The following is a 24044-nucleotide window of genomic DNA, read 5'->3' as shown; positions in this document are numbered from 1 at the left end:
AGACACTTGGACTGTACCATAACAAGGAGGGGGGGGGATGTTCAAGTGTGTGATCTGTAATACAGTGCTCTCACAGAGAGGTCTAGATTAATGCTACAGACAGAGGATGAGACAGAAGACAGACGTGCATGGTTTTATTTCAGATTTCTTCACTGGATATTTTTTATGTGCACACAGCAAATATCTGGCTTCATGCAGGCAGAAAGATTATTGCTGGAACATTCCTGGCACCTCAGACCTGCCATGCTGCAGCTGCTCTTGGCACATGGGACAGGTCTCATTACCATTCACCTGAAAGGCTGAGGGACAGACACAGCATAAATTAAAGTGAATTTAACCTTTTACATTCGCTTCCTGGTCGGACCTTCCGAACAGCAGGTTTCAATCCCTGTTCTTATAAGAAACTTTCTTTTAAAGGCATACTATGCAGGATTTCTTATCCTGTGTTTACAATCAAAGAAGTCTCCTTCTCCACCTTCAACACCACCCACTCACTTACCCCACCAAACGTAGCTTGCTGGATAGCTAGAGGTAACATCAGTACCGTGAAATTCAACAGTAAGAAGGCAGATGCGATTATAGCTTAATTAATTCCATTATGTTAAACACAAGCGATTTTATTGTTGGAACTAAATTTGAAAATGATAAAACCTTGCAAAAGTCTTTCTTGTCACCAGCTTCACATTGCCAGTAACGTATCTAACAGGTTCAACAAGCAAACACCGTGTCTCTTTCAATCCCCTTGGCTAATTTCAGTTGATGACACTGAGGAAAAGGAATTCCAAGGTTAACTATAGATCTTGAACGAGTCCTGTCGGCTTCTCTTCTTGCTTCACTGTATCTGGACTTCTTCACTAGCAAGTTCGGCTGCCACACCCACCCCTCCCCACACAGAAAAGGCGCCACACCCTGAAACGTCCCGAACACATTTTAGAATAACAAATACAGGTAAAGGTGCACAAAGACAAAGATTGCAAGTGCATCATATGCCTCAGCATGGTTATCATACAATATTTTCAAGGTAAAAATCCTGCATAGTATGCCTTTAACTTATTAAAGATGTGGTATGCAGTAAGCGCCTAATTGTTTAAAAAAAAGTCATGGCAAATTTAGCTAATCAAAAGATAAAACCATAATAAAAATATAATGCAAACATCCTTGCAGTCCTTTATAACCACCATTCAATTATTTTAAAATGAAACACAAATTATTTAAAGGCAAAAACAAATGGAATGTTAGAAAACAGGGATCTTACACTCAAACTGGTTTTTGGTGTGTTCCTGCATTTAAGTGCTTCATTTAGAAGGGAGATTGGCTACAAAGTCCACACACCTTTGTTCTAAATGGTTGACTCCATGTTAACCACAAAAACTGAAGACACTGCAGCCCTCCTGGACTGAAGACGGAGATCCTTGGTATGAAATATGATATACACAGTATACACTTGACAATATTATTTTAAACAATTTTTCTTTTCTCTGTTGTGTACATTACAAAAATATCATTATAAGAATGCACAACTCGTTAAGAACCAGTGTCCATAAAGTGAAGGTTTCATTTAAGAGAAAAATGTAATTATACACAGTCAAATATTTACCACAGAAAATAAGGACTCATAAAAATGTAAAAATGACATGGAAACCTGTCACCATGGTAACATTCACTGTACTCTGTGTTTCATGCTTGTTGGACCCAGACCTCGTTTTCGCAATGACAGTACAGTAATAATAAACATTGCACAGGGTTTATTAAACCAAGTTGCTCATTTATTCTAAATATGGATAGATTTGCATCCATCTTTACACTCAAATTCATTATTCATTCATCCCCACTATTCAGCCTAGCAACAAAGGAACAGACAGTGACCGGACTGGTGATGGGAGTCAGGCTTCATGAAGAAGTTTATTCCTCAGTTTATTGCCATTCAGCCACGCAAAGCAGCCAGCCAATCCAATCCGCCACAGAAACACATTCATTGGCTCAAAGTGGGTAAATGAAGCCCCATTCTCTCCTCACAAAACGGAACCTATTTTTTAATTATGGGGGACATAGGAGTGACCCATTCATGTACACCTGGACAGTTATACTAAAGCAGATCATTTAATGCACCTTTAACATACCTGCACAGGTACTTCAATGCATATAATTTAATGTACCTGTACAGGTACTCTTAAACAGATCATTTAGCACACCTATGCAGGTACTCTAAAACAGCTAATTTAATGTACCTATACAGACATACTTAAACAGATCATGTTATGCCCTCCGAAGAAGACACGTTTGGCCTACAGCATGCTCTCAGTCTGGATATCCATCGAGTCCCTCAGCTCCACCCTCACAGGCGCTGGACAGCTATACTCAAACGGCTGCCGCTGCAGTGGGTAGGGCCCTGAGTGGAGTACAGCGCTGTTTGCCTTGGGCGTTCCCCTCAGTGTCAACTGCATTCCAGTGAAGCAACTCTCACTCTTCCACCGACCGAAGCAGACACCTTCATTCCAGAGTGCCTGGGTAGGACACACTGGAAAAAGACTGCACTGACTGACTCACTGGCGCCACACTGTGGTTACCATGTTATAGTCTGAAGTAGCACGGGCGCACAGCTGATCCTCTTGCAAACCCCCCCCCCCCCCCACCCCAGCTTGGACCCTCTTAGCTAACAGGAGCATTAGCCTAATAATGGCACATGTTTTCCCTTCTAAAGGGTGACCCTGCTGAGAACAGGGAAGCTCAATCTCAACAGCGGTAAAACATAAAAGGCTGAACACCCACAGTCCTGCTTCAGACACCAACGAATAATAAAACAGCAGAGAAAGAACTTCCCAGCCTGTGAAAAGGTCCTTTATTGTTTGAATCTGCCAGTGGGTTCTCTATGTGAACGCAAAAAAGCGAGTTCCTGTCCTCCCTCAAAAGCGGAACCCCGACCGCAGTCAGCCTGGCGTTTCCGAGGTTCCCCCGCGGTCACATGTCCCCCTCCCCGCGCGTCCCCTCCAGGCGGAGCTCGGCGTCGTGGCGGGCGAGCGCGAGCAGGCCGACGGCGGCCAGCAGGGCGGCGACCATCATCCCCGCGCACCCGCCGAACATGTGGCGGGTCCCGGCCCCCGCCTCGCCCGCCCCGCTGCCCGACACCTCGCCGTGCAGCGCCAGCAGGCCCAGGCAGGCCAGCAGGTGGAGCGGCAGGCGGAACCAGGCCAGCACGCCGGCCCGCCGGTCCTCGGGGATCACCCGGCCCTGCAGGAAGCCCACGGCGGGGAAGTACAGGCCGCAGCCCAGCTCCAGCAGCAGGAAGGCCAGGAAGGACCGGAGCGGGCGGGGCCGCCCGGGCGCCGTGGAAACCGTCAGCACGGCGAAGGAGAGCGCCGCCAGCAGCACGGCCGCGCACAGCAGGTGGGCGGGCTGCAGCCGGCAGCGGGCGGAGGAGGTGGCCAGGCGGTAGAGGGCGGAGCCGGCCATGCTGGCGGCCATCAGGCAGGAGAAGACGATGCCGAGCGGCGGGCCGTGGGGGTCCAGCACCGGCGTCCAGAGGAAGACGAAGATGTAGAGGACGCTCTCGAAGAGCGCCTGGACGGCGCCCAGGAGGACGACGCGGCGGTCCGACAGCAGGCAGCGCAGGCCCTCCAGGCAGGCGCGCCAGAACCGGGCCCGCGCGGACAGCCGGGGGCCGGGCGGCATGGCCGCCGCCGCAGCCGCCGCGCCCAGCAGGGGCCCGCTCTGCTCCGCCCCCGCCCCTCCCTCCGCCTCCTCCCGCCCCCAGTCCCACAGCACCACCCAGCCGCAGGCCGCCAGGCAGGGGACGGCCAACAGGAACGGAGCCACCGGCCCCAGCCCCGCCCACTCCGCCAGCAGGTTGGCCACAAGCCCCGCCCCCACCGCCAGCCCGTGGTTCCACCCGGCCGCCCGGGCGAAGGTGTCGGGTATCCACTCGCGCGGGAAGTCGCGCACGTCCAGGTGGCGGTGCAGGTACCAAGCCTCGAAGGCGGTGGCCAGCAGGGAGGTGGACAGGCCGCCCAGCACGCGGCCCAGGACCAGGACGAAGTAGTCGCGCGACAGCTTGGTGAGGCAGCAGGCCGAGTAGGCCAGGCAGAAGAGCAGGCAGGTGTTCCTCCGGCCCACGGCCTGCGGGAGCCAGGCCGCGACCGGGGCGAAGAGCAGGCAGGAGGCCAGGCCGCACACGTACAGGATGGCGATCTGGGACTCCAGGAAGCTGTAGTGGCGGTACAGCTTGTACAGGTAGGGCCCCTGGAGCCAGTCGGCCCACAGAGCCAGCAGGTAGCCGCGCAGGAACAGCGCCTGGAAGCCGCGGAAGGCCGGGTTGGCCGCGCCCGTCAGCCCGGGCTGCGGCGGCGGTGAGGCCCGACGGGCCACCAACTCCAACCCGCCGCACAGAAGCGCCAGGACCGCCAACGTCACGTACGCCACCGCCAGCATGGCGACACGGCGATGGGGCGTACACGCGCGCGTGTGTGTGTGTCGTATTAAGGGAGACTTCACCCTCTGCTTATTTCTGCATACAGTCCTCTTCCTCAGGGTCTCATGGTCTCAGGGTCTTCCTAGATGAAGGGCAGCTTTGACCTGGGAGGGGAAACACAGGCACTTTTAAATGCTAGTTTACTTTTGAAGTGAGTCTGTGAGCGAGGCGACACATTAGAAATTTATTATAAAAGCACTTGCTAAGGAATGGTTGCAAAGTGTTTAGAATTCAGTCATTTGGCAAAAGCTTTCAGTCAAATGGACTTTATAAATGTGCATTTAACATGGAAAGCAAACACTGTATTAAACATCTTCCTACACCTAAAAATGTTACCCTAAAAATCATCCTTTTTCTCCGGCAGTGCTTCTCTGACCGAACATATCTGAACGCACATTTATATGTTCTTTGTTATGTCACTCTGGATAGGAGTGTCTGCTACATTTCAATAAAGTATAGTTAAACATCTTAATGATCAGGTGTAGCCGGCACAACAGGCCGAGTACACTCATACAAACAGGGAGGAATTTCGTAGCAACGAGCACCAAACTTCAAAAATGACGCGGCCACTGTGGATACCATTAACCCTGGTGCATACGCATAACTTGTGGGTGTGTACGAGAAATTTACGCATACGCCTTTGAAAGAGTTCGCAAAGGCAGGTGTACAATAGCAGATTATTCCCAAGTGTTTTCATGAGATATTATAATCGCTTGTGTGAGCTGCACACACACAACAAAAAACAACAGAGAACGAGAAACCTCCAGACAGTATAGAAGCCATGTGATGTAGTTGGACAACTCTAAAAATACAGTAACCTAACATGATCTCAACAAGCATACAAGCTACGAACATTGGCCGAGCAAGGGTCTGTAAGAGTATTTGTTGCTAAACAAACACATTCGATACAGATACAGTCTATTGATACAACAGATACAGGCAACGAACAACGAGCAAGCAAGTCAGTTAACCAGCTATCCATGAACATTTTCTTCATGAACTCTGTCAGCTTACCATTTATTTGACACTCGCTAGTCACGGATTTCCTCTCTGCCAAATCGTGCTGTCTGCAAACTATTGCATTTAACTGCCCCATAACTATTCAGGAGAAGATAAATATGAATTTATCGCTTCCTGCTAACATTTTATCCGTCCATGGACGTTTACTTCCGGGTTCTGTTCCGTTTGTAAACGGAGACTATGACGTGTACACTTACTGGTTAAACCCACTAAACTGGATGGTTAAACCGGACGGAACAAAGTAATGAATGAATTCATCTCGCTATTGAGAAGTTATTAATACACGTGAGGGGGAATGCAAAACATGAACAAAGCAAACGAACCAAAATATATAAAAACAATAATTGAATATTTTTCGTATGTAATACTTTGCTCATGGGATAATAAGATAAGATATACGATTTGTATTTGCTTTAAGTATGAAGCCCAAGGACCAAGTTTTCATTCTTAAAGACAAAATCAGAATATGATATATATCAAGTTATGTACCAACTGATGTCCTTCCACAATTTGTAACTATGCACCCTAGAAGACACCGCATTTGTTGACAGGGATGGATCGGAAATGTATGCAGTAGAAATTATATAAAAAACCATGCTGGCTAGCTATATTGTTGTTGTGTTGTGATAAAAAATATATATGACGTTATATTCCATTTGAAATTACGTCTTAAGTTAGTTATGTTAGGTTGTACTCTTTTATACGGTCTATGGTTGTACTTTATAGATCCCAGAAAGGAAATCCTGTTGTCATCACGACCGTACAATTATGAAGTGAAATAAACAATATAACTTAATAGTAACAAATCTGTTATATCCAGTAATTTTAAATTGAAATACGATATCAGTGACACTAGAAGTAGAAGGGCGCAAGCGTGTTCCAGCTGAGGCGTGACGATATAAGCGTGCGTCGTGAGCACAGTACCGGTATGTGTAGTTCCTAAGCGTACTGAACGTACACAACGTTGTGCCTTGTACTTCTCATGGGTGGGTCAATCGTGCTGCTGATATTATATGGCATGAGTCATATATGTTATGAGTACCGCATACCAATAGCTAACTGGTTCCCGACTTGTGACTAAAAATATCGCTTATTGAAAATTGCCCCATTCATTTTTCCATTGACAAATTTGCGGGAAAACGAGGAGAGTGGCTTGGTGACGTTTTCACTTACAAGCTCGCTGCATGCACATCAACAATGCTATATAGAATAGGCCTATTCAAAACACTATCTACGCAAAATAGACCCCTAATATATAGCAAGATACAAATATATTTGAATCACAGCACTGTTTATTTCGGCTGTTGATTTGTTTATTTATACAAAAGGGTTACAGTGAAGACGTATTTTTGTAGGCCAACCCGGATGTTTCTTCCGCCATGGGATGCACGGCAGATTTCCAATGCATTTTCCCCGTAGGGATTTCGTTTTCTGCCGAAAATAAGACTTGTGGTTAATATGCCTGAGACAGTTTTAGGTTTTGTTCTACGAGTTCAACGCCCATTAATATCTCAACCGTGAATTTCGAAGCCGTTATTACCTTTAAAGAAGTAAGTTGCTAACAAGTTGCTGCATTGAAACTACAACGGTTACCGCGTGCAGGCGGGCTAGTATGAGAAAATTTGGCGGTTGCAAAAATGTGGCCATTGTTGTAGTTTCAACAGCAACTTGTTAGCAACTTTTTAAAAGCACAACAGCTTTGAGATCCACGGTTGAAATATGAATCGGTGTAATTTATCTCGCAATACTTTTGCGTTCCCTCGTAAAAAAACGCAAAAAACATTAATAATAGATTTGCCACACACATAATAAATAAGATAGTATTCATTTATTTACTTCTGGGTGCATATTGGTTAGCGAGGGCTAGTTAGACCTTTCTGAATACGAGAAAATAGTAAGAGAGAAATACTATGGACCCGAAGCTGACTGTAGTTTTACCAATTAACGATTGAAATGTAACAAAGCCCCAAAACACTATGACATCACACGTGTTCAGAACTTTGACATTACGTTGCTGCGATGACATCACTAAACATTGCATAGCCTGCATATTAAAAGGAAAATGCTCACGGTTATGTATCAGAACTTCATAGTGCTTCACCTGAGACTTTACACAGTGCGATTTTTAGTAGTTAATTAAGTATAATTACGATGAATTTTTTCAGCCGATTTCTAGTAAGTGGATTTCAATTTATATTATTGTTATTGTTATATTATTGTTAGGATTTAAATGAATTTACACTTGTGCTAAGTGTGTATCAATGTATCTCTTACATTGCCATTGACCTTGTTTAATCATTGGAGACTACCATGAAATACCTCTGATGATTCTCTATCAAACCATATTCATTCAATGGAGACATGGCTAAATCTAGGACCATTTAAAGCCATGTTTGTGAAAGTAAGAGCATTATTCCAGCTTGCAGTTTAGTCTAGGACTTAAGCTGACTGGTCCATAAAGTACACACTTTTTTGCCCCACTCAGTGGTAATATTTACATATTTTTGGTGATGTTTGGTGCACGTGCTTCATTCTTGTTTCCTTCCTTAAGTGTCTCGGCTGTCTGCCAAAGAGGAAACCACGCAGGCCACGCCAGAACCGTTCTGACCTGCCGGTTCATCCCAGAAAAATGGGGCCAGTCGTTCACCCTGAACAAGAGAACAGAGGCGTACAAGCTCACTTTGTTTGCAGGGATGTACGACACAGTGCTGATCTGGAGACGCTGACAACCCAGATTCAACATGGCCTTGAAGAAACAGCGCCCAAAATACAGATTGACTTGGAAAAAATGGAGCCCTTTAGTCAGGGTGACTTTAAAATTCCAGTCTGCGAGGTTCAGCGTGACCTGGAAGAAATTTCCACCAAGATCCAAAGGGACCTGGAGGACTTAGTTGCCCAAAGGCAGCATAGCCCGACAGGGAAAGCTGGACCGATCCGACCTCAGCTGGATGGAAAGGATGAACTCATCCAGCGTGAGCTTGATCAACTAGCAACCTGGACCCGACGTGACCTTGATGGAACAGTTGCCAGGATTCAGTCTCAGCTTGATGAAGCAGCAGCTTGGATCCAGGGTGACCTAAATGAAAAGGTAGCCTGGATTCGACGTGACATCAAAGAAACAGCGGCTTGGATCCGACTTGACCTGGAAAGACTGGAATCCCATATTCAGCATGACTTGAAAGTACCAGTAGACAACATTCAATGAAAACTGCAGCACATGTAGCTGCCCTGTTTTGACTCCATTTGGGCTCAAATAGCTGTGTTCTGAAACTGGTTCTATGTAGGTGTGTATCGCCTGCATTTGACATGGTGATATTGGGCTCATAGGCAGAAGCAATAAGGCTAGCAAATCTGTAAATCTGTGTAGTGTGAGTGTACTAATTCTCTGTATAAAAATCTTTATAGGAACATACATGCATGAATGTATGTATACACATACAAGTGTGTGTATGTGCACATTTTTCATATTTTGTTTCAGTTCTCTAGCCTTCTTCTATGACAAGCTATCTGCTATCAATGTCCTCAAATGACACCTAACGGAGGAAATATTCAATTTTAGTGATTTTAGACAAATAACACTGCCCCCCTATGGGCAACTCACGAAAATATTTCCTCTTCTGTTAAAAAAATCAGACCCCACCTGGATCGTTTGCTGTAAGCACCCTAAAATTGCAGCACGTTTAGTTCTCTTCTTGAACAAATGGTTTGTAATGGAGTTCACTTTCATACATTCTATGTTTGAATTAATAAAGGCGCAAAATTGGCAGTAAGGAATGGAGTGCAAGCGGGCAGTTGGCGCGTCTTTACAGCCTGTGGTGTACACGTTAAACACTTTCTCTTCCAGACCGGCATTAACTCGGCACGCACTCCTCAGACTCACAGCACAGACACACAGCAGGAGGCTGCGTGTAATGAGAAACACTGACTCGTACGCAGTAGAGAGTAGCGACTGCCTGTGGAAAAGAGACAGCACCGCGAGGACGAGAACTGCCATTTCAAATTATAGACTTGTAGACTAGCGCTGATTAACAATGCCAGCACTTGCCGCTTACTTACAGCTCTGGGAAGGAACGGCAAGTGTAGCCGACGCAAAACAGCCTTTCTGTAAAATGGTAGAACATATGCCCATGTAAGGACCATGAAATAAAAGCTGATTGTCTGTACTTCTGTCTCGTGTTCACCTTTTGACCTCAAATCCGAATGCCTTAAAATATCGATTCAAGTAACTGTAACCATATAACAGGGTCAGGCATTCTCTGATAATATTCCATAATAAACGACAATGAACGTGGCCGTTAAGCAGACCAGAAACCCCTATTTGGAACATAGGGTCAATATATTCTAATGAAAATATTTGTTATTTACTTAAAACAGGTTAAAAAAAACGGTTTACTTTATTAATAAGCTTATTGCTAGAATACATTGCCTTCTGGCATCCAGGAAAATTAATCTGAAAATGAATTAGAATTTTTTAATTATAGGATTACTAATCGTAAAGGCGAATGAAGGCAGCATAACCAGATGCCGTACCAGGGAGCATGTTTAATGAAAACGTATTCCATCAGGTGGCGCCAAAGTTATATTTGCTGGGAAATGCTTATTCTCAAGAGCCAGTAATCTGCCTTCCTGAGTTATTTTTCTCCCTTATATTTATTCGTAATTTGATCCTATCTAAAAATTGGGAATTGGTAATCATATTCGAGTGGGAATTAGCCTACATCTATTTTCTGTTATAGGTAACAATTTGGAAGTTTGGACATTACGATAATTTTGTTAAAAATTATTTTAATTCTCGTTTCAACCCAGTTTGTTGAATTCGCAGTCGCAGAATTGCCATTTTTACTTGCAAACATGTATTTTAATGTATTTTAATTAATAGATGGCACAGAACTGCACTCAACATTCTACAGAAAAAGTACCCTTTTTTTGCAGGAGTGTGTCTGTGTGTAGTTGGAAGTGGCCCCTATGTGGTGATATGCTGTCAGAACTGCCTCTTCTTAATGGGTAGGCTTCTAATTAGGGGAAGGTTAGCTGGTAGGGGAAGTTCCTGCCTCCTGTTGTGTAATTACTGTGCAACAGCTTGCAAGCCTTCAGGTGGTTCACTACAGTAGAACCTCTGCTATCCGGCATTCTACTTTGGGCTAAGACTTCCATTTATTGTATTCTATTCTATTCTATTCTGTTTCTTTATTTGTTTGTTTGTCTTTGTCTTCCATGGGGGACTGCTCCTTGCAGTGTGAACTGACTGCAGGAGCATGTGGAGGAGAGGGCCTCTCCAGCATCATCAGTGCTGATCTTCACAAGAGATCACCAGAGGCTAGGCCTCCAAAGCCCCTAATGGGTGGAGCTAGAGTGTGCTGTCAGCCACTGACTCTTATGAATCAATCAAAGATCTCTATAGTAAGACCTCATATTTCACTGAAACCTCTGACTTAACTTTTAATAGGTGATAGCTCCACCCATTTTGGGGTTCATGAATCATGGGTGTGTCATGACCCATTATAATAATGTGTTGATAGCTTAAAGGGTAGAATATCTGTAAATTCATGGAGGAATATAATACATATAATGTCTTAAACATGTCCTTATTTCAATTACTGAAAGATTACACAATGTGGTTGTGTTGCTTTATAATAATATTCTAATGAATGTGGTACAAGTGCACTTTGTGATTGCCTTTTGGTGTAACAATTTAAAAGAAGAAGTAAGTGAAGGAGAAATATTCTAAATACACATGAAACTAGAAAAATAATATCACTATTTTCTATGCATTGATGGCGATGCTTAGATTATTCATTTTCTCACCAAAGATTAATGACAGCACTCAAGAAAGATGAACATCTAACCAGCTGGCACTGGATAAAGACAAAATATGCAATGAATTCAGAATAAGCGGGTATAGATAATGGATGGATGGATGGATGCAATGAATTCTGGGACAGGCTTCAAAAGTGGTAGCTCACCACCAGATTCAGAGAGCAGGTTTTTCACTTAGCATGCGTGCCATATGCTACGCTAGCTCATAAAGGCCAGTGTTCTGTGATTGACAGGTCATCAGGCACGAGCTCCTGATCCTCACCTTGGACAGAGCTGTGCTTTAGACTAGAACGCACACAACGGTTCCTGTGTAAAATCCAGCCAATAGGAAAAAAGAGACCGAAGGCAGTGATCAGTATATAATCTCATCTTTAGTTTTTCTATGGAAGAAGATCAAGATCAAGAAGACATTAGCATTCATTTTGTTTCTACAATATATACAGTACAACGTGATGAATCAACAACAATCTAAGAACCTTTAACAACAAACAAGTCTGATTTGTGGTTTGGGTCCTGAAAAGGCAGGTTTTGGGGCCGAGGGATGGGTGCTGGGCTTACTAGGGTTTACACAGACAGGTTGTGTCACCAGAGTTGTGTTTTATTCTCTTTGCCAGTGAAACTGTAACCCAATTCCCCCTGGAGCCCTCTCCATCACCCTACGATATACACACTGTGCCTTAAAACTGGACCCCAAGTTCTTCCCCTTGGGTTCTGGCCTGCCATTCAAAATTAAAACCATCAGAATCGATTGTGGAGCAAGCAACTGTGATACAGTATTTACAAAATCCGAGATCAAACCAGAATGAACAAACAAACAAAATCTTAACATGCATGAGACAAAAGGTCACATGGGCTCTCCCTGATTAGGTAAAATATGGCCAGGGAGGCCTTGTGAAGGAATAGTTTGCATATAATTGGATTGCATCTTTAATTGCAATTCATTGCTAATAGAAACAAAATATAATCTTCCATGAAACATTTGAAATAGCAGAGATTAGGAGTAATTTCAGAGCAGTCTGATGCAGTATCCCATACTCTACTATGTGCCCTTGCTATAGTCTTTCATTCAACATTGCAATATACAAACGGCTCATGTTTATGATGTTTTAATGTTTTAACTATACATGTTATGTACAATAAGTTAATTCCCTTTCCATTTACACACACACACACACACACACACAGATACAGATACGTGCATTCACACGCGCACACACACACACACACTCATACAGATACATGCATTCACACGCACACACACACACACAGATAGATACATGCATTCACACGCACACACACACACACACACACAGATAGATGCATTCACACACACACACACGTACACGTTATTTGTGGTCCTTAACCCTTGTGTTCGGTCTGGGTCAAATTTTAACTTTTAAAAGAGGAACAACACTGTAGAGAGATATTTCATAACCAGGAACTAAACCACTGTAAATTTTTCTTGTTTTGCATTTCTCTTTGTTGTTCATCATCTGTATTTGCTTTATGTCTTTATGCCTATATGGTTTCCTTGAATATAAGACGAAAAATAATTGAGAATGTCAGTCCAAAACAAATATCAATGATCTACTGCAACCATAAACCATATATGTATTGTTTATATTATTTGGAATTTAGATAAAGATTATATATATTGTGTATTTTTGTGTAATTGTCATTTCTGTGTAAATTTAAAATCCCAATAATATCCTGCGTCTATTTGACCCAGGCTAACAGTTTCACAGGTACAGAGCACAAGGGTTAAACGATCCACATGTGTGGGCCTTATTCTATTTATTCTATTTCATTTAACCTGCGAGTGTGTGGGAGAGAGAGAGAGACAGAGAGAGAGAGAGAGAGAGAGAGAGAGAGACAGAGAGAGAGAGAGAGAGAGCTTTTTTTGAAACACTTCAGGTCCCGCATTTGCAGTAGGAAGCCAGGGTTCAGCCTCAAGGCTGCACTGGCACCGTTTCAATGGAAAATTGTACTGGTCACACAAGCCATTTTTCTACAGTTCTGTGAACTTGGGGGGGGGGGGGGGGGGGGGGCAGGGGTTTGGCTGGCCTCGCCGAGCGGGCGGGCCGATCGGAGGACTGCGATTGGGGGAGAGGGGGGGCCGCGAGGCGGGGTCGCTCAGGGGTCGATGCGGAAGGCCAGCAGCTTGTCGGAGTGCAGGTTGTTGAGGGTCCGCAGGTCCGGCAGGCGCAGGAGCAGCTTGGGGAAGAGGGCGCTGTCCTCGGGGCGTCGCCGGGTGATGAGGGAGCGCAGGGCCCGGATTAGGCGCTCCTGCAGCTGCTCCACCGCCCCCACGTTCAGCACGCCCGTGCGGTCTGGGGAGACAGGTCACACAGAGGTCAGAGAGAGGTCAGACAGAGGTCAGAGAGAGGTCAGAGGAAGGTAAGACAGAGGTCAGAGAGAGGTCAGAGGATAGAGAGAGAACAGAGAGAGGTCAGAGGATAGAGAGTGAACAGAGAGAGGTCAGAGGAAGGTAAGACAGAGGTCAGAGAGAGGTCAGAGGATAGAGAGAGAACAGAGAGAGGTCAGAGGATAGAGAGAGAACAGAGAGAGGTCAGAGGAAGGTAAGACAGAGGTCAGGCAGACGGCAGAGGGAGGTCAAAGGATGGATAGAGAGGTCAGGCAGAGGTCAGAGGAAGGTCAGAGGAAGGTAAGATAGAGGTCAGACAGACAGCTGAGGGAGGTCAGAGGTTAGAGAGAGAACAGAGAGAGGTCAGAGAGAGGAGAGAGAACAGAGAGAGGTCAGGGGTTGGAGAGTGAACAGAGGGAGGTCAAAGGGAGGTCAGAGAGGTCAGGTAGAGGTCAAAGGGGAGTGGTGCGCCAATCGCAGCTCCTCTCACCTGCAGAGACCAGCACCACGGCCATGAAAAGCGCCATCTCGTCGGGCTCCAGGCCCAGAGCCCCCAGCTTCTCGCTGAACTCAAACATGGCGTCCAGCAGCGAGCCCATGCCCAGGGCCCGCAGGACGGGCAGCGGGTACGTCTGCCCGTTCAGGAAGGTCACCGTCCGCTCCTTAGGGCGGAACAACGAGCAGAAACCGCACCATCAGCACCTGGCCAGGAGAGGGAGACAGAGCTGTGTCAGGCCTGTAATGCTCCTTAGAACTGAAATTTAAATTCAGAGAGTGAGAGTATACACACACACACATATTATATATTATATATACAGTACATTTATGTCTATACATAGGGTTAATGGTCTATATCTTACTTTTGTACTGTTAAAGTGCTGTTTTGCCCTCCTGATAAAGAATAAAGTGCACTAGAGTGTTACCACAGGTTGGGCAGGGCAGGGTTGGGACTGGGGTGGGTCGGGAAGGCTGTGTGGGGCGGGGCAGGGTGGGAGTGGGGGCGGGGGAGGGTGGGGCTGGGTTGTGTGGGGCGGGGCAGGGCGGGGGCTGGGGAGGGTGGGGCAGGGCTATGTGGGGCGGGGCTGCATGGGGTACCTGGAATGTTCCGGCCTTGAGCAGCATGACCTGGTCCTGCTGGCTGAGGCTTTGGAAGCCCGGGATGCCCTTGGCGAACTCCACCACTTCGCGGACGGCGGGCGTGAAGCACTGCGAGAAGGCCTCCCACACCTGCTGACTGGAGCAGTCTGCGGGAGCCACGGGATGGGTGTTCAGGGGGCACGCCTGGGGGGGGGGGGAGAGGTTCACATGGTTACACTTCAAAAGGAGTAAAAATGGCTGCTATGGCATAAAGACAGCTTGGGTACTTTCACATTGACATGAACCAACATTCACACACACGCACACACACACACACACATATAAACATACGTGCACACACACGCACACACACACACACACACATTTACTCACCAGGACTTTGCTGCCTGCAGCCAGTCTCCATGGGCAGGATGTCTGGCTCTGGGACTCCCCTGCAGGATAGCTGTTGTAATTGGCTGAATAGGTCTGCGTGGGCGGGTCTACACTGGACCGGGAATGGCTCTGATTGGAGGAAGGTGACAGGCTGTAACGCCCGTTGTCAACGTAGGCGAATGAAGGGTCGCTGTCACGCAGGGTGACGGGACAACCGGGGGAGGTTCGGTACCCTGTGGCGGGGCAGGAGGGGTACCCCTGGGGCGGGTAGGTTTGGGAGGGGGGGTGGGGGCAACCGGAGTCCTGGGGGGAGGGGCTCCGGTAGTACGGAGGGTTGCTGTTGCCGTTGGTGTAGCATTTTCTCCCAAGCCGGTCCTGGCCGTTCACAAAGATGTCGTGGTAGGCCCGGGAGATGGCCCCAATGGCCGCCTCTGATTGGCTGTCCTCCGGGCTGGGCGGGGCCTCGGGGGGCGGGGAGGAGTCCATGTCCATGGAGGCGGACTCGTTCAGGCTGTTCATGTAGTTCTGCATTTCGTCCAGCAGCCTCTGCTTCTCGCGCTTCGGGATTCGCCCAAACCTCACCGCTGAGAGGGAGGAAGAGCAAGGAATCCCGTTAGAAACCGTCGCTATGGGGTTTTAACGAGACACACTTTCAATCCCTTTTTTTCTCTTTATCGCTAAGGCATCCTCCATCCATCCATCCTCCGACAGACGAGACCGTAAGTGTGGAAGAAGGCACACTTACACTCCTGTCTGTCAAAGTCCATTTGAAATGCCACCGACTTCTTTGAATCACAGCTGAGCTGCGCAGTCACTCTGCAGTCCCCCAGCTCAACTGCGCAGTCACTCTGCAGCCCCCCAGCTCAACTGCGCAGTCACTCTGCAGTCACCCAGCTGAGCTTTTATTAAATCCACCATTTTATTGTAATGGATAAAAATGACATAGTGCACTCCTGAAAATCAATGAGTCTAAAGTTAGCTAGTTCTTCTTCCTTGCTTGTCTTAAATCTGCCAGTAAGAATGCCTCTACAATGTAAAATAGTGTTACCATAACCATAATATTAATACATTAAACAAATCGAATTTTATCTGTTAGCATAATGCTAAACTAATAACCTAATAAACAGCTGGTGGAGGGGACCCTGGTAAGGTTCAAATACATTTCTACGAATCTAACAGCAGAACCCTGCACATCCAGTTCCATCCCCATCTTTCACCCCCCCCCCCCCCTCCAAGAATGGCAGTCAGCTGGCAAGCCTATTTATAGCCCCCACCACTCCTGTACCCTGCAGTACATCTCCCCCTCTCTCCCTCCTTCATTCCATCTCTACACGCGAAAGTAGGTCAGTGGAACAGGAGGAACAGGAGGAACGAGAGGTTCCTGCTTCACACCAGGAAGAGAAAGAATCTGGGGTGCAACTGCAGAGGCATACGAGGGGGGTTGATAAATTGAAAATTAGTGAAATGATGAGAGAAGGGGGGGGGGGGCGCTTTAACAGGAAATAGCGTGGGAGGAAGTACATTTTGGTAAAGCGGCCGTTGTACAGTTTTATGACCACGCGGAGAGAGACAGTTCAGATGAGGGCTGCCGCACTGCTGCGGCCATTTTCTGAACAGGTTTAAAGACGGAACGGCTTGGTCCAAAGAAGAGGACTGAGTCTGTCCTTTCTCTTACGACAGACAGTCAGCTCTGTTGCATGATGCTTAGCTGCGCATTCATGCATAAATTATGACCGCAAAATAGAACACTGAGATCAGAAAGAGGGAGGCAGTGTATAGTATAATGGGTAAAGAGCTGGTCTTGTAACCTAAAGAAATCTCTCATTTGTAAGACTAAATCTGTGACTACTGCATGAAGATATTACATACTAATTACTACATATGTCAAAGAATTGTAATTTTGGAAATTTAAAGTAAAGTACAAGTTACATTATAAAGTACAGTGATAAGTTTTATTGCAATCTTTGCATTGACATAGTTAAAAAGGAGTCCTGGAATAGTCTGCAGGCATCTTTTTCATTTTTGGCAATTTCATACTGCAATAAGCGAGCCTGAATAATAGACTATAATTTCTATACATACTGTATGATTGCATGTAGCAAAACCTTATAGCTTCATTACAACATCACCGCTAAAAAGCAAACGTTACTGTACGCCACCCTATTCTTTGCATAAATGCCATAAGAATAGATGGCATTTATTTAATTGCGAATGGTTTCTGCTCAGGAAATAACAGTGAATCACATGACTGCTCAGAAAAAAACATGATAGGACATCAAACATTATTTGTCACAGTTATAAATCTGCTTTCACTTTCTGAGGCTAATTCTTCAGCTCAAAGCGGGCTTTTGGTTGGGCATTCTGTTCTTGTTAGAGTAGCAGCCATTGGAAGAGAAGTTGGTGCAATGGATTAAGGCCCCCTAGAGGAAACAGTCTGCAAGTGCCCCACGCTTTACAAAGATAAAAAAAAAACACCCTCAGTCTTGTGGGTCAGAGATGGTGAAATTAACCGAGCGCTTTCCCACCTGCACGAGGACAGCGAGATGACACAAGACGCTGAGCGAAATCGGGGCGTGCGGTCGAATGTAGGATGCAAGGCCGTTGCGAGAGGTCTTCCTGTTTTCACAGCAAGCGGCGCATTCGAAAAGGGGGTTTCTAGGTTGCGGTTTCTAACAGTTTCAAGATGGCCGATATGAAGGCCCTGCCCTCGTTTCACACACCCCGCCCCCCCCCCCCCCCACCCCACCCCACCCCACACGCTCCTTCTCCACCACCTTCTTCCGACCACAGTAACTGCCACCCAAAAGCCCAGCCTTCTCCTTCTCACGTGTGGGTTATGCAAGGCGAACGAAGGCTCGGGGTACGGCGAGACCAGCTGGCTGGCGGGAAAGTCGCGCTAAGCGGAGATAAGTAGGTCGAGTAAACCACGGCGCATTCGCCTTTTTTCTGGCTCGGTTTTATTATTTTTTTTCGGTGACCCCAAAAAATGACTTCCGAAGCTTTTACCGAAACGCGGAGCGAAACGGCTCTCCGGAGTAACCACGCCGATCAGTACGGGGGGGGTTAAACAAAGCGGGTTCTGAGAAACAGGCGGTCTGATGACTGATGAGATCCGCGCTAATGCCAGGGGGATTAATGTAGCGGTACTGCTAAGTTTCTTCCTTAATTGTTGCTGGTGTTGATAAATTAACTGTACGAGATGTTCAAAAAAAAAAAAAGAAAGGGGGCAAACTGGAAGTAATCAAGGAGGCTGTGTTCCCATTTCCTAAAATAAATCCTACGCTCGCTGCACTTTTCAGGATGAATGATAGCTTCAGGGGCCACAAAACCTCCACGCTCATAAATCACTGTCTGCGGGAGAGAGAGAGAGAGAGAGGGAGGGGGAGAGAGAAGGAGAGAGAGAGAGAGAGAGAAAGAGAAAGGGAGGACGAAAGAGTGGAAGTGGAATCGGGAGCTGGGAGAGGGGGGGGAGAAACGAGAACGAGAAAAAGGAAGATAGGAGAAGGAAAGGGCGAGGGGAAGAGAAACAGGAAGAGAGGGAGAGGGGAGAAGAGCGGAGGCCTTCGCAGTTCCTCCCCAGCGGCGGGGCGCTCTTGGCACAGACCGACGCGCGCGCGCGCAGCGCTATCCTGGTGTGACCCATGCCCCACCCTCCTGTGTGGGTTTCGGCAGGGGAGGGGGGGGGGGGGGTGTGGTTTGTGTGTGATGTGCAGAGACGGGCACGGTAACCACGACAGTCCATGTGTTTGGACACGCCTACGCTGGGTCACTTGCCCAGGGTCAGGGCCTGGGTATTTTTGGACAGGAGGGAATTTTAATTTTCGAAGGGGCCTAATCACATGACTTCGCATATAAGGGGGTGGGGTGGGGGTTTGAAATTGTGTAATTTATTCTGGGCTATGGCCGTGTAACCTATTGAAATTTGGGGGACACAAGCACCTCTTTGGGGGGGGGCGGGTGGCATTGCCCTCTAATGCCTCCAGTAGTGCACCACTATGAGGCAAACTGCATCAGTGGGTAAGTTGGGGGGTGGGGTCTGGGAGCGATGGGTGTGGTTTGGGATGATTGACAGGCGCTCACCGTCTCGGGACATGCCCACGGAGAGGCACTTCTTGAAGCGGCAGTGCTGGCAGCGGTTGCGGTTCATGCGCATGATCAGGCAGTTCTCCTTCTTCACGCACATCTTGTAGTTGATGTTCTGCTGGATGCTGCGGCGGAAGAAGCCCTGCAGGGGGCGACAGAGAGGCGGTGAGAGACCGCGATACAGGGCAAGGGACCGGCCCGGCGCTCAGTACGCGGCTAACGCTGCGCGGTGGAAGGGCCCGCCTCCTCCCTCCCTCAGGCTCTGCCCCCCCTCTCACCTTGCAGCCCTCACAGGCGTGTACGCCATAGTGGAACCCGGACGCGATGTCCCCGCAAACTTTACACAGCAACACCATACCACCGGTCTCTGTCACAGGGAGAGAGAGGGAGGGAGGGAGAGAGAGAGAGAGAGAGAGAGAGAGAGAGAGAGAGAGAGAGAGAGAGAGAGAGAGAGCAAAAGACAGAGAGGGAAGGAGACGGAGATGGAGAAAGGAAAAATTCGTTATTATTGTTATATATAATTTGCTGTTTCCTCCAAATACATTACAATCACTTAGCAGACACTTTTATCCAGAAACACAAACAGTAGAGGCGAAATATAAAGCATTTTTTATTTAAAAAGAGAAGTTAATGTTATCAACAGAGAGATGGTCAGAAAAACATAAATCAATAAACAACGCCAAACTGTGGGCGAAATTGGTCCTTGATCAGAACTACAGTTGGACTATAACACACACACATTCAGAGGAGAGGAGATAAAAGAGAGAGAGAGAAGGGTGAAATGGAGAAGGGAGAGAGACAGATAGATAGCTAGATAAATAGATAGAGAAAGATGAACAGAGAGGAATAAATTGGAGGTACTCACTGGTGAAAGTGCCTGTGAACCCAGCGGACCTCTTGCTTGTGACTGGGTGGTTGTCATGGGTGACCTCGGGGGCTGAGGCGGGGGCTGCCGCGGGGGGGTGCGTGACGTCGGGGAACTGGAAGACCATTTCGGGCGAAGGAGGGGCGCCCTCGTAGCCGCCCCTGTGCTTCAGCACCCAATCTCGGTGAAAGAGACTTCCTCCGGAGACGAGGGGGGACTGGGAGGAGGGGGACTGGGTCTGGTACCCGCTGGATGGGCTCGGGGCTGGGACTGGCACTGCCTGTAGACCTGGCGTACAGAATCACACCCCCTACAGGCACAGACAGGAAGGACAGGGGGAAGACTTCAGTCACTGCTGCACGAGCCATGCTGCCTAGAAACCATTACATTACATTTACCTCAGATTTCATTACATTTACTTTAGATACACTACTTTACCTTAGATTGCATTTACCTTATATTACATTACATTTACTTTAGATATCGTTACATTTACCTTAAAAGACATAACACTTAATTCAGATTGTATTACATTTACCATAAATTACATTACATTTATCTCAAATTGCATAACATTTACTTAAGATTCCATTAAATTTACCTTAGATTACATTACATTTACTTTAGATATTACTACATTTACCTTAAATGACATAACATTTACTTCAGATTGGATTACATTTACCTTAGATTACATTATATATATCTACAATTGCATAAAATGTACTTAAGATTGCATTATATTTACCTTAGAATACATTACATTTACTTCAGATCGCATTACTTATTTTAGATTACATCACACTGACCTCAGACTACATTTACCTGAAATTACATTTGCTTTACATTAGATTTAATTTAGTTTACATTACATTTGCCCTAGACTACATTACATTTACCTGAAATTAAATTAAATTAACATTATGCAATTTTCAGTAGTGGATACAAAGGTTTAGAAAGAACAGCAGTTAGTTAGTTAAAAGGATAATTAGTACTTTAGAATGATCATTGACACGTCATCAAATAGCTGAACAGGTGAAAAAAACAACATGAGAAGCATATTAGATATACACTGTTTTCATAGGTTTGGTTGTATTTGGTTTATATGTCACTGCCCCATGATTAGTTAGATGAAGTTAAAAGCACTAGATTTAGCTCTAAACTCCAAATGCACACACCTACACAAATCAGTCACCAAAAACGGCTGATTTGGATTGATGTTTTCACTGCGCTCATTAACTGGCTTTTCATCATCACACTGACGCCTCTGTTCCCCTCAGTACAGTTTGTGTTAGCCCACTTTAGACGTCTCATAAGGCCATGTGCAGCAAAAGAGAACACCAAGTACAAACTGCTCCTCGATACAACATTCATTCAAATTATGAGAGAAGTATAATAACTAGTCCAGAGATGCACAAGGCCTGCTGCCTCACATCTGATTCCACTAAATACAAACCATGTGTGTCTCTTGACACAACGGTAAAAATATTTTACAGCTGGCCAGATGGAAGTAAGGCAAACTATATGAAACGGCAGGGTAGGCTGATGTGTTATGCTGAGTTGTTACCTCACAAAAATCCCAGATGAGAATTTAATATAATGCATGGAGAAAAAAATTACTACGGTATTTTGTGTGACGCAATTTTGGACAGTATTCTGGACAACATGTCCAATTGCGTATTCAAACGAACAAGCGCTTGAGCGCTAAAAATAGTTTTAATAATCTGGGACAACAGACCAAACCTCTGCAGTGAACGAGAACAGCCCGCGGAGGTTATGCATTCATGTTAGAAATATTTAGTTGCTATACAATTAGGGTTGTTTCTTGTTTGTTTGTACGCGAACAAACAGACCGCTTTCACTGCGCAGCGTTTTCTCCGTCCCTCTCACACACGCGCATTCCCTTCTGTTGTGCATCGCTATTCTCTCCAATCTCTCCAAACACGGGCTCACGTGGCAGTGAGTGCCTCCTGCCTCCACTGCTCCAATAATAGCTCAGCTCCCTTGGGGGCGTGCCTGTAGCCGGCTAACTGCACAACACTGACCGCTGAATCACATGGACTCCTAACACAGTTACCGCCCGCGCGATTTCCGCAGTCCCGTGCAGACAACGAACGCGAATACCCCAGCGCGTTCATTACTGCAACCACTACAGGACTAATGTGTTTAGACTGCCGCAGCAGTCAGCTCAGGCTTTGGATGTGGGTAGAGAGGAAGTAATTACAGTCACGTTGTATTTGTACTTTCGACATTGTTGGACAGTTTATTAAAATTATTTTGTTATATTGAGGCTGTGATAAGATTAGCACCGCTGGCTGTGTTTTCAGGCATAACATCATATAACCATGATAAAAAATGCCAGCATATGCAATATGTAGTTTCACTATAGGAGCAATAAATATAATCCTAATTATATGCTACAATACTGATGACAATGATAAACTACTGAGGAATTGATTTATATGAACCTTGGGTCACATTGTGCAATAGGTCACATTGTTTTCCCGTCCTTGTTCCATCACAAACAGAGATCAACACTTGATGACACCTAGGCATTTGAAAACATTCAGGTGTCAGTCTTGCATTTTAAACGGCAGGTTAGTCGGTGCTCATCTGTTTACCACTATTTAAGTGCTAAACAGAGGACACAGTAACAATAGTGACAGCTATCAATGTTGAGATTTAGATGATTCAGGCAAATCACTACAATACACAAATATCTCTGGGCAGTTACTGTAAGTAAGTTTTCCATATTTTCTTTAAGACTACATAAATGTAAATGTAGAAAGTGTTGTGCTCTGACTCAGATAATGTAAATGAAACAGGTAACGCTTCCCTCAAAAGATGCACACCTTCTCCCAATTCTGGCTCCTGCACGTGGCTTCTGCTTCATGTGTTTAATAGCTCCTCAGCCAACACATTTTTCTCAATGAATTTTGTTTTGTTATTGACACAAGCAGCGTTGGGCTTTCCAAAAAAAAAAGTACCCAGGGCAGTGGCTGGCTGCCAGACCTCATGCCCCCCCCCCCCCCCAATCGGTCCCACAGCAGGCCCACGTGTTGGCACAGTGACCTGTAGCATGGCATCCTGACGAGAGCAAGGTGCAAGACTCGTTATGTTATATGGCTGCAGTATCTGTTTCTGTGGAACCAATTACCCTCCTCAAGGGCACGATGACACCACATCACAATATGGAATTCAATCCCACAATGCACTGGCTGTACACCCGCTGACGGACGAGCCGTCGGGGCAGGGGACTCTGAAACGAGATAAGCGGGGCCTGCTGTCTCCATCGCTGCATTTCTACACTGTAACATCCAGAGGCTGGTGGTGCCAGGGTGGAATAGTGGTTAAGGAGTCTCAGTCTGATAAGACAGTTGCAGGTTGAATGCTGAGTGTGGCCATTGTGTGCTTTACAACCACCGCAAACTGCAAGGGTTAATGTCCAGCTGTGCACATGGGGTAAATCAGCTCCTCATCCACTGATCTGCCAGGATGAGGGCCCATGATGGTAGGGATTATGCTTTTATACATTTTGAATGCAGTAATAGAGGATGTGGCTCGCCCCTGAAGGGGGTCTAGGCCAGGGTTGTCTGTGAAGCGTATTGGGACAACTGCCGTGAAATACGCTGTACAAATAAAATTTGATTGATTGATTGGATGGTGGAACTGTGGGCCGTGGTCTGCGTTGACCTTCAAACTCTGACCCTTGAAAGACGGCTCGTTGGTGTGCGGCGAGCAGGCGGCGTCCCGGGCCTGACGGGGACCGGTGCTCTCGGGGCCATGCGCGGGGTGCAGGAGATTGAAGGGCAGATTGAGGGCGGAGCACAGCCCTGGCATGAAGCTGAGGAGTCAGCAGAGCCCGCGAGCACATCGCTGGCTTAGCCTCCCATGCAGGTGGTGATCCACCAGCAAGCAGAGGCAGGCTGGGATACGTGAGCGCTGCACTGGCAGTGTCA

At 46.5% G+C, this 24044-nt stretch overlaps 1 protein-coding gene and 1 pseudogene across 1 annotated transcript; both read right to left on the bottom strand.

Annotated features, from left to right (window-relative positions):
• Window positions 1–121: 121 nt before the first annotated feature.
• mfsd5 (major facilitator superfamily domain containing 5) lies at window positions 122–5647 on the bottom strand. Its single transcript, XM_035380527.1, has 2 exons — window positions 5480–5647; window positions 122–4569 (listed from the first exon to the last, which is right to left on the bottom strand). The coding sequence occupies exon 2, from the start codon at window positions 4423–4425 to the stop codon at window positions 2959–2961; it is 1467 nt and encodes a 488-aa protein (XP_035236418.1). The 5' UTR covers window positions 4426–4569; window positions 5480–5647; the 3' UTR covers window positions 122–2958.
• Window positions 5648–11654: 6007 nt separating this feature from the next.
• LOC118208706 lies at window positions 11655–20395 on the bottom strand (annotated as a pseudogene).
• Window positions 20396–24044: the final 3649 nt, after the last annotated feature.

This window comes from Anguilla anguilla, chromosome 11 (genome assembly GCF_013347855.1).
Source record: "Anguilla anguilla isolate fAngAng1 chromosome 11, fAngAng1.pri, whole genome shotgun sequence".
NCBI classification, from domain to species: Eukaryota; Metazoa; Chordata; class Actinopteri; order Anguilliformes; family Anguillidae; genus Anguilla; species Anguilla anguilla.
The sequence above is the reverse complement of the archived record's forward strand: the minus strand, read 5'-3'. Positions and strand labels throughout refer to the sequence as shown.